Source organism: Macaca fascicularis, chromosome 17 (genome assembly GCF_037993035.2).
Source record: "Macaca fascicularis isolate 582-1 chromosome 17, T2T-MFA8v1.1".
In the NCBI taxonomy this organism is placed as follows: Eukaryota; Metazoa; Chordata; class Mammalia; order Primates; family Cercopithecidae; genus Macaca; species Macaca fascicularis.
The window spans coordinates 8059596-8074977 of NC_088391.1; the positions used below are offsets into that span (position 1 = coordinate 8059596).

Below are 15382 nucleotides of genomic sequence, written 5' to 3' on the forward strand. Positions count from 1 at the left end.
TTTATGTATAATTTATGAATTATTTGCAGTTTTGGATGTCATCTTCATTAACATGAAAATGACTTAGAGTTGACTACACATTTATTTTTAGTAAATACTCAACAATGAACCCAGATTAAAAAGACAGCCCTACTATAGGAGTAAGTAGTTGCCTCCTAAAAAAGTGTGGAGATACGAAATGTGTGGCAAATAAGTTTATTTTTTATTTATTGACTGAGAGGGTCTCACTGCTGTGCAGGCTGGCATGAAATGGCGCCTTCATAGCTCACTGCATCCTGGAACTCTTAGCCCAAACGATCCTCTCTGCCTCAGCCTTCCCAGTAGCTAGGACTACAGGCAAGTACCTCTACACCTGGCTAATTTTTAAATTGTTTTGTAGAGACAGGGTCTTGTAGAGCTAGGTTTCTCAAGACGGTCTTCAACTCCAGGTCTCAAGTGATCCTCTTGCCTTGGCTTCCTTCCAAAGCAGTGAGGTTACGGGTGTGAGCCACTGTGCCCTGCCATGTTGACTTTTAAAAACCCTGTAATAATTTCCAATTGTCCTCAAGTTTTTTTTTTTTTTTTTTTTTTTTTTTTGAGATAGAGTCTTGCTCTGTGGCCCAGGCTGGAGTGCAGTGGTGCGATCTCACTGCAACCTCCACCTCCTGGGTTCAAGCGATTCTTCTGTCTCAGCCTCCCCAGTAGCTGGGATCACAGGTGCTTGCCACCATGCCCAGCTAATTTTTTTGTATTTTTAGTAGAGACCATGTTTCACCAAGTTGGCCAGGCTGGTCTCGAACTCCTGATCTCAGGTGATCCACCTGCCTTGGCCTCCCAAAGTGCTGGGATTACAGGCGTGAGCCACTGCACCTGGCCAATACTATTAGTGATAGCTACAACCTACAGGATTCTTATTGGGCATGGGACAGTTTATATACATTATTAGTTTATACTTTATGAAGTAGGTACTATTCTTATTCCAGGTGTACAGGTAAGGCACAGAGAAATGAAGCAATTTACTGAGAGGAACACAGCTATTGAAGTGTAGCCACTTTAAATCTGTTTCAGTCCAGATCTGTCTGAATCCAATGATGTTCCCAAACTTGGAACATCAAAATATCAACTTTCTCCAAGAAGTCTAACATGTTTAATATCCTCTAATAGCAAATGTGATAAGGTTAGCACTTAAAACATTGGTTTACAACGGACCTGTGTACTTGATGCCTCCCCAACCGGAAGATAAGCCACCTGAACTCACGTAAGGCATGTTGTTCCCTTTTGCTTCCCCAGCTCCACAGTTACGTGTACCACAATTCCTGGTACACGTAATGGGTGTTAATAAAGATTTGTTGAATAATCAAATAAGCGAAACTGCTTTTAAACAGAAAGCCATAATACAATGTTATTATCTTCGAATTTGGCTACAGAATATCACCAAGCTTACCAGTTTGTGATCTAGACTCCACCTTTCCCCATTTTTTCAGTGTGGTACTTTTGCTTACATCCATTCTTCTGTTGTCTGTTTGCCACAATTCCTTAAATACTTCCACCTCTCCTTTTCATAACAGCGATCTGCCGTTTGTGAACCTCTTTTACAGAGAAAAACTAGAATGTTACTTTTCCCTTCATAGTAATTCTTTAAAATTTCTGAAAGCCTTGTAAAGGGAATTAGCGCAAACATCAGAGATCGCTGAGGTTAAAACTATCTTTTAAAAATGAATTTCAAATCAAGGTTAGGCTGATTGGAGAAAAGCAACCTAGTATATTTATGAAAGTCTTCCGGTGCTGCCTGAGCAGTGTCGTCGCAGGTGGCATCCTATTTTTCATAATTTACCGAAGGCCCTTGGTAATATAAATACAGAGAATAACAGGTGCTGCACTGAGCACGGGGTCTGTCTAAATCAACCTTTTTGGCTCTATATTTTGACAAAGGGCCAAGAGGTTAGCGTGATCGGTCCAGTAGTTCTCATTACCTTCGAGGGGAAGGGACAAGAGGAGAGGGGGCGACGAAAGGAAACGGGGAGAGGAAGTGTGGCAAACAGAAAATATTCTTCAGGTAGAGCCAGGGCTCGGCCGCGTCCCCAGGTGGCCCCTCCAAACGACCGTTTACGTTGTCAATTTTCTCTTTCCAATGAAAAAAAATGACATCTGGCTTTTTAAGTAAGATAATATACGAATAAGGAAGGTATCAGGTCTCGTGAGAACTTCGGCGCCCGCTCCGCGTCCGGAACGCCACCGAGGGCCGCCGGTCCAACCGCCGCCAGCTCGCGGATGCCCCCGGGGGCCCGACGCCGGCCAGGCTTCCCCTAGCGCTCCCGCTACCCACAAGCCCTCGCGTCTCGGCGCGCACGCGCAGCGGCGACGGCCGTCTCAGGAAGAGGAAAATGGAATAAACAACTCGGAGGAACCAGAGCGCGAGAGAGCGAGTGGAGGCAGAATTTAAAAATAAACCGGCCCCTCCGCCCTCCCCACCCGCTTGCCGCTGCCGCTCCCTCTTCCCCTGCCCGCGCCCTCGAAGTCCCCGTCTGGGCCCGCGCGCCCACCCCGTCGTCCCGCGCGGCCCCTTTAAGAAAAGAGAACGAGAGAGTGAGTGAGAGAGAATCCCAACTCTCCCCCTACCCTCCCTCCTTCTACCCCCTCCTCCCTCCCCTCTCCCCTCCCCCCTCTCCCCGGGCGGCTCCGGCTCCCGCAGCGGGACAGACCCACCCGCCCAGGCTTTTATCCGGCACCGGCAGCGTCTTCCTTTCCTCCCCCGTCTATGGTGGCGGCGGCGGCGGCAGCGGCGGCTCCTCGGGCGGCGGCGGAAGACGAGGCTGCGGCGTTGCCATGAACAGTGGCGGCGGCCTCCCGCCCCCCTCGGCCGCCGCCTCCCCTTCCTCCTCCTCGCTGGCGGCGGCGGTGGCGGTGGTGGCCCCGCCGGGGGTCGGGGGTGTCCCCGGCGGGGCGGCGGTAGGAGTGAAGCTAAAGTACTGCCGCTACTACGCTAAGGATAAGACTTGCTTCTACGGGGAGGAGTGTCAGTTCCTGCATGAGGACCCAGCCGCCGGGGCTGCCCCGGGCCTCGGCCTCCATAGCAACAGCGTCCCCCTGGCTCTGGCTGGTGCACCCGTGGCCGGCTTTCCGCCCGGAGCCGTCCCGGGCGGGGGAGCTGGGCCGCCCCCCGGGCCCAAGAAGCCGGACCTGGGGGACCCGGGGACAGGAGCCGCAGCCGGCGGAGGAGGCAGCAGCGGGGGACTCGATGGACCGCGGTTGGCAAGTGAGTGTGGTCCAGGCGGGGCGGGCCGGGCCGCGGCAGTGGAGGGCAGGCCTGAGTCCCGATGAGGCCCTGCTGCCGACGGGAGCTGAGCCCGGCCCGCGGGCTCCCTCCCTCACCTCCCAAGGCGGTCTGAGAGGCCTAGGCCGGGCCTGAGCCCTGCTTCCTTCTTCCTGCTTCCCCTCCCCACTGCCTTCGGCAGGCCGGGGAGCGAGGGGAGGTTGGGTTCCCGGGAACGTGGGTGGGAGGACTGGGGTGATGTGAGTGGGGGCGGGGAGGAAGGGGGATGGGCTGTGGCGTGCGGAGTGTGAGAAAGGGGGTGTCGTTTCCGGGAGGTGTGGAAAGGGGCTGGGTTTGCAGGCACATGTGTTTTGCGTGCCCTTGTGGAGTGGCGTCTGCAGAGTGTTGAGGTTCCCTAGTGGGGAGGGGTGTGTGTGTGTGTGTGGGTAGGGGGCGGGAGGTGAGGGGCGGGCTTAAGGCTTCGTGGAGTAGGTTGAAAGAACGGAAAAAGTTTGTAGAAAGCTTGCAGGAGAAAGGTTTTCTAGGCAGGAAATGCTGTCTAAGGATTAAGAGGGAGCGGACTGTCGCATTCAAAGTGTGCTCAGGTTTAATCGAGAGTTTAGAGTAGGGACTTCACAAAGACGCATTTCATCTGAGTTTCCCTGAAAGCTAGAATAAGTTTGCTGGGTGGTATCAGCTGGGATCCTGTCTTTTACAGCTTTGTATCAAGCAAACTCCTAGCATTGTGTCTTGAATGCATGTCATGTGCAGCCTCCGTTTATGTGCAATTGAGCTCTTGGGTGGGGACATCTTAAGGCTGTTTATGTTTCTTTTTCATTTGTTGTTGTTGCTTTTTTTTTTTGGAGACAGTCTCGCCTTGTCGCTCTGGCTGGAGTGCAGTTGCGCGATCTCAGTTCACTGCAACCTCCGCTTCCCGAGTTCAAGCGATTCAGTTGCTCCTGCCTACGGAGTAGCTGGGACTACCGGCGCGCGCTACCACGCCCAGTTAATTTTTTGTAGTTTTAGTTGAGATAGTGGTCTCGCTGTGTTGGCCAGGCTAGTCTCAAACTGCTGGCCTCAAGTGATCTGCCCTCCTCAGCCTCCCAGAGTGTGTTGTTATCTATTGATTTGCAGCTTGTTAGTTGTTAGTGGAGTTTACAATTACCACAAATGTGAGTGTAATCTATTAGAAAATGTTGCCTTTAAGAATAGAGCCGGTGCCTGATGTTCCTGTTTTGTTAGTATATTGAGCGTTTCTAAACCAAATAGGAGTCCTACTTTCCTGGAAATTACTGGAGAACTTTTACATCTTAAAATAATCCGATAGGCAGTTCAATTTGTACATGAGAACATTTTGTCTTTTTCTTAAACACTGTTAATGAATCTGATAGGAAGTTTTAGCGTTTAATTGCTCTATGAAGATTATTTAATATCTTCCCCGGGGTTTTGCTTTCTTGCTCTTTCTTGCTTTTTCTTTTGAGACGGGGTCTTCTTAGGTTGCCTAAGCTGGTCTGGAACTCCTGGGCTCAAGCGATCTTCCTGCCTGGGCCTCCCGAAGTGCTGGGATTACAGGAGTGAGGCACCATGCTGGGCCAAGTTCTTTTTTTTCCTTTTCTCCTTTCTCTCTTCTTTCTCTTTCTTTTATAAAAGTGTTTCATTTGTTGTGATGGGCTTGACTTTAATGAAGATATATTTGCTGAGGCTGATAATGCTAAGAAAATTATTTTGTAAATTCAGATGTTTTGTAAAACAAATGGTTACTTATGGGTGGAATTTTATCACTTTTGAGCATCATCTTTGCATTTTCAGGGTAAACTTGCTGGATATGTGAGTTGTGACTAAATAGTAATGTTTGATTAGTAACCTATGACACTGAACAATAGTTTTCTTACTGACAGAAAGAGGCACTTTTTTTTTTTTTTTTTTGTTTAGATGGAGGCTTGCTCTGTCGCCCAGGCTGAAGTGCAGTGGTGCGATCTCAGCTCACAGCAACCTCCACTTCCCAGGTTCAAGCAATTCTCCTGCTTCAGCCTCCCAAGTAGCTGGGATTACAGGCATGCGCCACCACGACCGGCTTATTTTTGTATTTTTTTTTGGGGGGGTGAGGGTTTCGCCATGTTGGCCAGGTAGGTCTCAAACTCCTGACCTCAGGTTATCCTCCTGCCTCAGCCTCCCAAAATGCTGGGATTACAGGTGTGAGCCACTGTGCTGTCCAGAAAGACGCACTTTTTAAATGCTGGTGTTAGACTTAGTAAGTGATCTTTGTAGGATTTTCTTTTTAAAAAACATCTTTTAAAGTTTTATCTATCTGTTAATCTTATTCGTGACAGACAGCTCTGACGATCTTTCTAGGATTTTTCTTTTCTTTTCTTTTTTTTTTTTTTAGATGGAGTTTTGCTCTTGTTTCCGAGGGTGGAGTGCAATCTAGTGATCTCGGCTCACCGCAACCTCCGCCTTCTGGGTTCAAGAGATTCTCCTGCCTCAGCCTCCCTAGTAGCCGGAATTACAGGCATGCGCCAGCACGCCTGGCTAATTTTGTATTTTTAGTAGAGAACAGGTTTTCTCCAAGTTGGTCAGGCTGGTCTCAAACTGCCGACCTCAGGTGATCCACCTGCCTAGGCCTCCCAAAGTGCTGGGATTACACGCACCAGGCTGGCGGAGGATTTTCTAATTAACACACAATAGGTAGTAGAGTTGAGACAAGAAAGAGGACTGGATGTAAGCAGATGAAGATGGGAGGGGAAGGTAAGTACCCTTAAGGTGGAGGAAAAAATATTAGCAGTGGCTCAAAGGTGGGACACCTTAGGAAAATAATTGAGATATAGGAACTTGAGAGGACAGGCAGTTAATGCTGAAAAGGTATTTTAAAATTAATACTTTGTCACTGGTTAGTAAAAGTTGTCTGATTAAATAGTTGATTTATGTATTTGGATTCTGTGGTGTTTGCTTTAGCTTGACTGGCTGAAGCCTAAGGCTCCTCTTTTCTGTGATAGGTGTCTTGGTATCTCTCAGTAATTCCTTATGGATGGCGATTTCTTCATAAGGAATCACATCCTAGGTATTACTGAGAGATACCAAGGAATGGGAAATAATGTTGCTCAGGAATCAGGAAAAAAGGTTGTGTTGGTAATTGTATGGCTTCTTTGAGTTTTTACACTTACTGTTCGCTTTTTTCTTGAGACAGTTTCACTCTTGTTGCCCAGACTGGAGTGCAATGGCAGGATCTCGGCTCACCGCAACCTCTACCTCCCGGGTTCAAGCGATTCTCCTACTTCAGCCTCCTGAGTAGCTGGGTTTACAGGCATGCATGCACCACTACGCCCGGCTAATTTTGTATTTTTATTAGAGATGGGGTTTCTCCATCTTGGCCAGGCCGGTCTTGAACTCCTGACCTTAGGTGATTCCCCTGCCTCGGCCTCCCAAAGTGCTGGGATTACACACGTGAGCCACCGCGCCCGGCCTATTGTTCACTGTTTAGACTACTTTCTACCTTTTACTGTATTCTTATGCAGTGTGTTTTGAGAATATTGATATGTTTGTTTATTTTATTTTAAAGAGATGATGTCTTGCTGTGTTGTCCAGGCTGGTTTTGAACTCCTGGGCTCTAGCAATCTCCTGCCTTGACTTCTCAAAGCACTGGGATTATAGGTGTGAGCTACCACATCTGGCCTTCATTTGTTAATTGCCTAAGTATATGAGGCAATTAAAATAGACGGCACTTTTTTTTTTTTTTTTTTTTTTGAGACGGGGACCACAGGCACTGGCTACCAAGCCCCTCTAATTATTTTGTATTTTTGGTAGAGATGAGGTTTCCCCATGTTGCCCAGGCCGGTCTCAAACTTCTGGGCTCAAAGCGATGTGCCCACCCTGTGAGCCACCATATACACCATAATTTAGTGTTTTTAATTTCCGTGTTTGTAGGTTTTGATTGAATTATTTGACAACAAAAGAAGCAAAAGATTTAATATAGAAGTACAAATTTCTGGTTTCCCTTTAAGGACATCTCTTACCTGTGTTGGAATTAGGGCTGTTGATAGAGCATAATTCTCTCCATTTTGACTCATACCCTAACTGGATGACTTTTATATCTAGGCATTTGAGGTTTTGACCCTAACTTGAGCACTTCACAGTTGCAGAACTGTTTTTGTTTGGTTGGTGTTTCAGATAGTGTTAAAACCTTGGAGGTGGGTGCATGAGAAAACTTTATTTTTATTTTGCAGCCATTGGAAAACTGAAGCAGAAAGGCTTTTTCTTAATACACTTAGTTGCAATGATGTTTCAACCTTAAAGGAAACCGTAATTGAGTTTAGTTTTTTTTTTGTTTTTTTTCTTAATTTTTTTTGATAAGGGGGTTGGGGGTTCTTTTTTTTTTTTTTTTGAGACGGAGTCTCGCTCTGTCGCCCAGGCTGGAGTGCAGTGGCCGGATCTCAGCTCACTGCAGCTCTCCCTCCCGGGTTTACGCCATTCTCCTGCCTCAGCCTCCCGAGTAGCTGGGACTACAGGCGCCCGCCACCTCGCCCGGCTAGTTTTTTTTTTTTTTTTTGTAGTTTTAGTAGAGACAGGGTTTCACTGTGTTCACCAGGATGGTCTCGATCTCCTGACGTCGTGATCCACCCGTCTCAGCCTCCCAAAGTACTGGGATTACAGGCTTGAGCCACCGCGCCCGGCCAGGGGTTGGGGGTTCTTGCTATGTTGTCTAGGTTGGACTGCAACTCCTGGGCTCAAGTGATCCTAGCATCTCAGTCTCCTAAGTAGCAAGTACTACAGGTGTGCCACACCATGCCTAGCTTACTTAACATTTTGTGTTTCTGTTAGTCTTGGGATTTTTCTAAGGCTTAAGAGTGATTTGATTTGTATTCAACTGCATTATCGATTCTTGACATTTAATGATGTAATTCTAATATTTTCAACTGGCTAGATTTTCAAAGTGGCTTTAATCTTCAAAGTGCACAGTTTTTAGCAGGTAAAATATTTATTATGCCAATATTTGTATTTTATGTACATTATTTGAAACCCAGTAGTTTTAATTTACCAAAATACACTTTTCAGTTATACTAATGTGGTTACTAGTGAATAAGACATGTTTCAGACAGAATCCTGGCTCTTTGACTAGCTTTGTGACTGAGCGAAGTTTTAACTTTTAAGCCTCAGTTTTTCTCATCTTGAAAATGGGAATGTTATGAGAATTGCGTGGCATTGCATACACATATTGAGGTTTCAGTCTTAGTTGTTGCTATTATTAAATATTAGTATACGTTAACCTCTATATTTCCTTTCTTCTCCAAATTTTTGAGGGCATACATTGAAGACCAGTAAAGTAGCTACAGATTGTTGGATTGTGATTGTCCAAATGGAGGAGGGCAGTGCCATGGATAACTTGAAGTTCGAATGGTAACTTTGGAGTATATAACGTGTGGTGTGTGGCAAAGCTGTTTTTGTTTAAGCCAAGACTAGCCTTTACATCCCACAAACCTATACTAAGTGACAGAAAAGTGAGTACTGGTAATTTGCCGTTAGGATAGCTGGCCTAGGTTTAAACATTTTTATTGGAATAATACACTAAGTATATCACAAAGACTATATATTCATTTCACTCATCTAATATTCTGCTTCCAAGGTGGTAGGCTCTGATTTAGGTGATAGGAACAACAACAACAACAAAAAACATAATTCAGCTCTAACGGAGTTTATATTCTGGTGAGGCTGTAAATATCTATAAGGTAATATTTGGTTTTGGTAAGTTTTTTTTTTTTTTTGAGATGGAGTCTCTTGCTCTGTCACCCGGGCTGGAGTGCATTGGCACAATTTTGGCACACTGCAGCCTCCACCTCCCAGGTTCAAGTGATTCTCAGTACTCATGTCTCGGCCTCCTGAGTAGCTGGGATTACAGGCTTGCACCACCACGCCCAGCTAATTTTATATTTTTAGTAGAGATGAGGGTTTCGTCATGTTGGCCAGGCTGGTCTCGAACCCCTAACTTCAAGTGATCCACCTACCTCAGCCTCCCAAAGTGCTGGGATTGCAGATGTGAGCCACCGTGCCTGGCCCTGAGTTTTTAAATGATGAAAGGTACACTTTTTTGGTAAAAATTTACATTGGAATAGAATTGTATAAAGTCAAAATAAATCAGTCTCCTTATTGCCCAGGATTAATCGTTATTAATAGTCTGTGTGTTTAGATCTTTTCTACACATTGTATGGTGTAGACATATATCTAGTATATATATTAAAATATATATTTACCTATATATATTTCTCTCTCTCTTTCTCTCTCTCTCCCCTCTCCCCTCTGTCTCTCTCTGTCTCTCTCTCTCTCTCTGTCTCTCTCGTATTAGCTTGGGTTGCCAAAATAAAATATCATAGGCTGGGTGGTTAACTTCCCCCCACTCCTCCCCACATAGATCCAGGAACTTGAGTGGCTAGCTGGTTTAAACAACAGAAATGTGTTTTCTCAGACTTTCAGAGGTTGGAAGTCCCAGATGAGGAGTTGGGTTCCTGGTGAGGGCTCTCTCCTGGCTATATTATCTAGGTATGTGAGCACCCAAACATAGGTGGTATAGCCTACTGCATGCTAGGTGATATGGTATATAACCTGTTGCTTCTAGGCCACAAACTCGTACAGCCTGTTACTGTACTGAATACTTTAGGCAGTGGTAATACAAAGGTAAGTATTTGTGTATTAAAACATTTAAACAGGCCAGGCGCGGTGGCTCACACCTGTAATCCCAATATTTTGGGAGGCCGAGGCAGGCGGATCACGAGGTCAAGAGATAGAGACCATCTGGCCAACGTGGAGAGAAAGCCTGTCTTTACTAAAAATACAAAAAATTAGCTGGACGTGGTGGCGCACGCCTATAGTCCCAGCTACTCGGGAGGCTGAGGCAGGAAGAATTGCTTGATCCCAGGAGGCGGAGGTTGCAGGGTTGGAGCAACCCGAGATCATGCCACTGCACTCCAGCCTGGTGACAAAGCAGGACTCTGTCTCAAGAAAAAAAAAAGAAAAAAGAAAAAAATAGAAAAGGTACAGTAAAAATACAGTGTTACATTTTTATGTGATTACTGTCATACATTTGGTCTGTTATTGACTAAAACATTGTTACTAACAAATCAATATATGTTTATGTCTCATTTCAGGACTTAGTACTGGACCGAAATTTTGATTTTATTGTGGTGTCTTACAAAATAAAACTAGCCTTTGGCTAGTCATTTGGTCTGTGTGAAAATACATTTCTTTGCAGATGGTCTCCATTTTGAATTTGTAATTCATTTGTCAGAATGTAGCCCCATCCATAAGTCAAGGAACATCTAGATTTACAGTGATTTGACTTCCAGTTTTTGACTTTAGGATGAGTTTATTCAGGCATTAAATGCATTTTTGACATAACAGTACTTTCGACTTAAAATAGTTACATACCAATAAAACCCTTGTTAAGTAGAAGCTATTGTTAAGTTGAAAATGCATTTAATTCACCTAACCTGTGGAACATCATAGCTTAGCCTAGCCTACCTTAAATATGCTCAGAATACTTACACTAGCTACAGTTGGGCAAATTACCTGACAGCACAGTATACTGTATCAGTTGTTTACCCTCCTAATTGAGTGATTCACTGGGAGCTGTAGCCTGCAGCCATAGTGCAACTTTGTGACAGAGTATGATACCAGGGATCACTAACCTGGGAAAACGTTAAACCTCAAAATTTGAAATATGGTTTCTACTGAATTCATATCATTTTTCACATAATCATAAAGTCAAACCATCATAGTCAGTTTGGAATTGTCTGTGTAAGTAAGAGTGTGCTGATCTCACTAATCCTGGCTGAGTCAGTTGGCATGTAGGTAATAGCCCTCTTCCCTGAAAAAAGCTTTGTCTTTTCTGATGTCTCTTTTGGCATTATCTCTCTTGCTTTTTCTGTAAAAAAAATAAAGATACTGTTCCTGTTTTTTCTAAAGCTGTTTGATTTTTTTTTTCTTTTCTTTTTGAAACAAAGTCTTGTTCTGTTTCCCATGCTGGAGTGCAGTGGTGTGATCACAGCTGTTAGCAGTCTCAACCTGCTGGGCTCAAGCAATTCTACCTCAGCCTCCCAAGTAGCTGAGACTATAGGCATGAGCCACTATGCCCAGCTCATTTTAAAATTTTCTGTAGAGATGAGGTCTCCCTGTGTTTCCCAGGCTCTTCTCTAACTCCTGGGCTCAAGTGATCCTCTTGTCTCGGCCTCTGAGAATGTTGGAATTAAAGACGTGAACCACCACACCCTGCCTAAAGCAGTTTTAAATTATAGTGTGTGTGTGTGTTTAGAGATGGGGTCATGCTCATTTGCCCAGGCTGGAGTGCTGTGGTACAATCATAGCTCACTGCAGCCTTGAACTCCTGGGCCCTAGCAATTCTCTTGCCTCAGTCCACTGAGTAGCTGGGACTACAGGCTTGTACCACCATGCCTGGTTATACATTTTTAATATTAAAAAAATGCCAGTGTCAGAAAAATAAGAACAGTTTCTTGTTTTTGGAATTAGAAATGTAATACATGCACAAGTTAAACATTTAAATAGCACAAAAGGGTACACAGTGAAAAACAGCCTCCTTCCCTCCCAGTTACCTGATCCCTGCCTCCCAAAGACAGTCACTCTTTCTAGCTTATTTGGGGTAGCCACTGACAAATATTCTTTGCCTGTACTATTAGTCATATGTTTATATTTCTCTACATCTAACACATTAACACATATATACACATGTGCATGAGTGCACACATGGAAGCCTTATGCACTTTGAATTTTCTTACCTAATGGCTTATCTTGTAGTTTGTTCCACATTCACACATAGAAATCTACCTTATTCTTTCTCATGGCTGTGTAAATATTCCATTATATGTTTATATTATTAGATTCTTTATAATGTATATTTCAGCTGTTTATAGTCTTGCTATTACAAATGTTGGCACAAAGTTATGTTTTAATGTATTATGTATATTTATTTACATATACATTTACGCAAATATGTGATATATACTTAAGGAGCATATAGAGTCTTCAGTAATCTGGTTCACACTTGATACATTAAACAAGTCACTGTGTGACTCATACCTGTAATCCCAGTAATTTGGAAGGCTGAGACAGGAAGATTGCTTGAGCTCAGAAGTTCGAGACCAGCCTGGGCAATGTAGTGAGACTCTGTTTCTACTAAAAATAAAAAAAAATTAGCGATGCTTGGTGGTGCACCTGTAGTCCCAGCTATTCAGGAGGCTGATGTGAGAGGATTGCTCGAACCCAGGAGACCTGGGAGACAGAGGATGCAGTGAGCTGTGATCACGCCACTGCCCTCCAGCAAGACCCTGTCTCCAAAAAAAAAAAAAAAAAACCACTGTATTTATATACCATTGGTTGAAAATAAGATACTTGAAATATTCATTCGTATCTGCCCCAGTAAAATTTTTCTCCTCAATGGCTAACATAACTAGAGATAGTTATATAAATCACATCTTTGATACCATAAGTTGATATTTGTAAGTAGCCTAGTAGTCCCTGGAAAGTTTCATTTGTGTATGTAATAAAATTATGTTGTTACTGATTATTTACTAGTCGGTCTACATTCATGTTTTGTTTGTTTTGCTTTGTTTTTTAGAGGTCTTGCTCTGTCACCCAGGCTATAGTGCAGTGGCACGCTTGTAGCTTACTGCACGCACCCTTGAACTCCTGGGCTCAAGTTATCCTCTTGCCTCAGCCTCCTTAGTAGTTAAGTCTACAGGGACACGCAACCACACCTGGCTAATTTTTTAAAATTTTCTGTAGAGACAGGGTCTTGCTATGTTGCCCAGACTGGTCTTGAACTCCTGGCCTCAAGTGAACCTTTCACCTCAGTCTGCCAAAGTGTTGTGCTGGGATTACAGGCATAAGCCACCGTGCCAAGCCTACATTCTTTATATAGATACCTTACGCTGCTTTTAGAAGTATCAGATAGAGCAATTATATAGTTGGAAAAAGCTGGAAAGGACTTTATATATCTTTATTTTAACTTTCTTAATTTACTCCTCTATTTCTAAGTTTACTCTGCTGTAATACTGATGTTCCTGAATTTGATGGTATACTTGATTGAGAGATGAGATCACGGTGAAGAAGGACAAAATGGAAAGAGGCCTTTAAAATTCCATGTCAGTTTTTATGGTTCATAGATGCTGGGGCAGTATGTCAGCTATCTCTGAGGAAGAGCCCCGTTGATACATGATGGGACAGGGAATCTTCTGCCTACTCCCAAAACTTTGAAAAATTAGTAAGGCAGCATTTAAAGAAAATTTTTAGCAAGGTCCTCAGATATGATATATATTATAAAAAGATTTAATGTGGGCTGGGCGCTGTGACTCATGCCTGTAATCCCAGCACTTTGGGAGCCCGAGGTGGGCAGATCACGAGGTCAGGAGATCAAGACCATCCTGGCTAACAGGGGGAAACCCTGTCTCTACTAAAAATACAAAAAATTAGCTGGGCGTGGTGGCGGGCACCTGTAGTCGCAGCTACTTGGGAGGCTGAGGCAGGAGAATGATGTGAACCTGGGAGGCGGAGCTTGCAGTGAGCCGAAATCATGCCACTGCCCTCCAGCCTGGGTAACAGAGCGAGACAGCGTCTCACAAAAAAAAAAAAAAAAAAAAAAAAAGATTTAATGTATGTAGGTAATATCTTTGAAAAACTTAGATTATGACATTCAGCTTAGTGTAATTTGGGCTAATAATAAATGGAGATTAATTCATTTAATTGGCTAAAGAACATTTATTGAGTGTTTACTCTGTTAGGTAGTGTTTTAGGTTCTTAGGATATCTTAGTGAACAAAATAGATTAAAGAAAAATCCCTTCCTTTGTGGACCTTACATTTTAATGAGTAAGGCAAACTGTATTTATAAATATAACTGCAGTAATTGTATAGTATGATAAAAGATGACAAGTCCTACTAAAAACAAAAGGGTAAGTAATAGAGTAAGAGGCAATGGGAGTGTAGGAATAGGGTTGTTATAGAATGAAATAGGGATATCAAGGTAAACCTCATTGTGGTTGAAACTTGAGTGTAGACTGGAGAATGACAGCCAAGCCAGTCATCAGGAGAAAGAGTATCTCAGGCAGAGGGATAGAAGGCTAACATGTTGGTGTGGAGCGAGGAACAGGGAAGAATTAGGATTTTTGCTTTTATTTTGTGTCAAAAGGAGTGATAGGAGCTAAGGTTTTAAAAGAGTTCTGTGGGCTGGGCGCAGTGGCTCACGCCTGTAATCCCAGCACTTTGGGAGGCTGAGGCGGGCAGATCACGAGGTGAGGAGATCGAGACCATCCTGGCTAACATAGTGAAACCCCGTCTCTACTAAAAATACAAAAAATTAGCCGGGCGTGGTGGCGTGCACCTGTAGTCCCAACTACTCGGGAGGCTGAGGCAGGAGAATGGCATGAACCTGGGAGGCGGAGCTTGCAGTGAGCCGAAATTATGCCACTGCACTCCAGCCTGGGTGACAGAGCCAGACACCATCTCAAAAAAAAAAAAAAAAAAAAAAAAGTTCTGTGGTAAGAGGGTAGGAGAGAATTTAGGAGATTATTTGCAATAATCCAATAAGAGATGATGGTGGTTTAGGCAGGTTACTGCACTGAACGTGGCAAGAACTAGTCAGATTTTAGATTATGTTTTCCAGGTAGAACCAGTATAATTTCACATTGAATGTAGGGCATTGGAAAGAGGAGTTAAGGTTTGGTTTCAAGAGTGGAAGGTTATGGATAGACTTGATGCCAGCTGAGATGAGGAAGGCTGCAGACAGAGCAAATATGGGAGAGCAGATCAGGAGTTTGGTTTTGAATATGTTACTTTGAGAGATATATTAGCCATTCAAGTGGAGATTTTGAGGAGGTAGGTAGATAGGAACCTGGAGTTCTCGAGAGAGATTAGGACTGGAGATAATAAACTTCAAGTCTTCAGTGTATACATGGCATTTAAAGTCATGGAACGGTATGAATTCGCCAAGGAATATAGCTTCTATAAGAATTTGGGAAACACAAATCTATTGATAAATCAGTAGGCTATTTTCTTTTTCCCAGGAGAAAGAAAGAATAGGTAAGTAACATTCGGGTTCTACGTATGTGCCAGTCATGCCATATGTATATTTGCATACACTATCCCATCACATTTAA

The 15382-nt window shown here is 43.9% G+C and overlaps 1 protein-coding gene across 9 annotated transcripts in view; it reads left to right on the plus strand.

The window, feature by feature from the left end:
* The first annotated feature begins 2329 nt into the window (after window positions 1-2329).
* Window positions 2330-15382, plus strand: part of PAN3 (poly(A) specific ribonuclease subunit PAN3) — a 158932-nt gene continuing 145879 nt past the window's right edge. For 8 of the 9 annotated variants that reach the window (XM_074021786.1, XM_005585540.5, XM_045377071.3 and 5 more), the window contains exon 1: window positions 2330-3235. Coding sequence is in view for 5 of the 9 variants with exons in the window: in XM_005585540.5 (XP_005585597.4) it covers window positions 2806-3235 (430 nt within the window). In the remaining 4 variants the exon portion in view is untranslated. The remainder of the gene's footprint in view (window positions 3236-15382) is intronic. The other variant, XM_045377074.3, reaches the window with a different exon arrangement.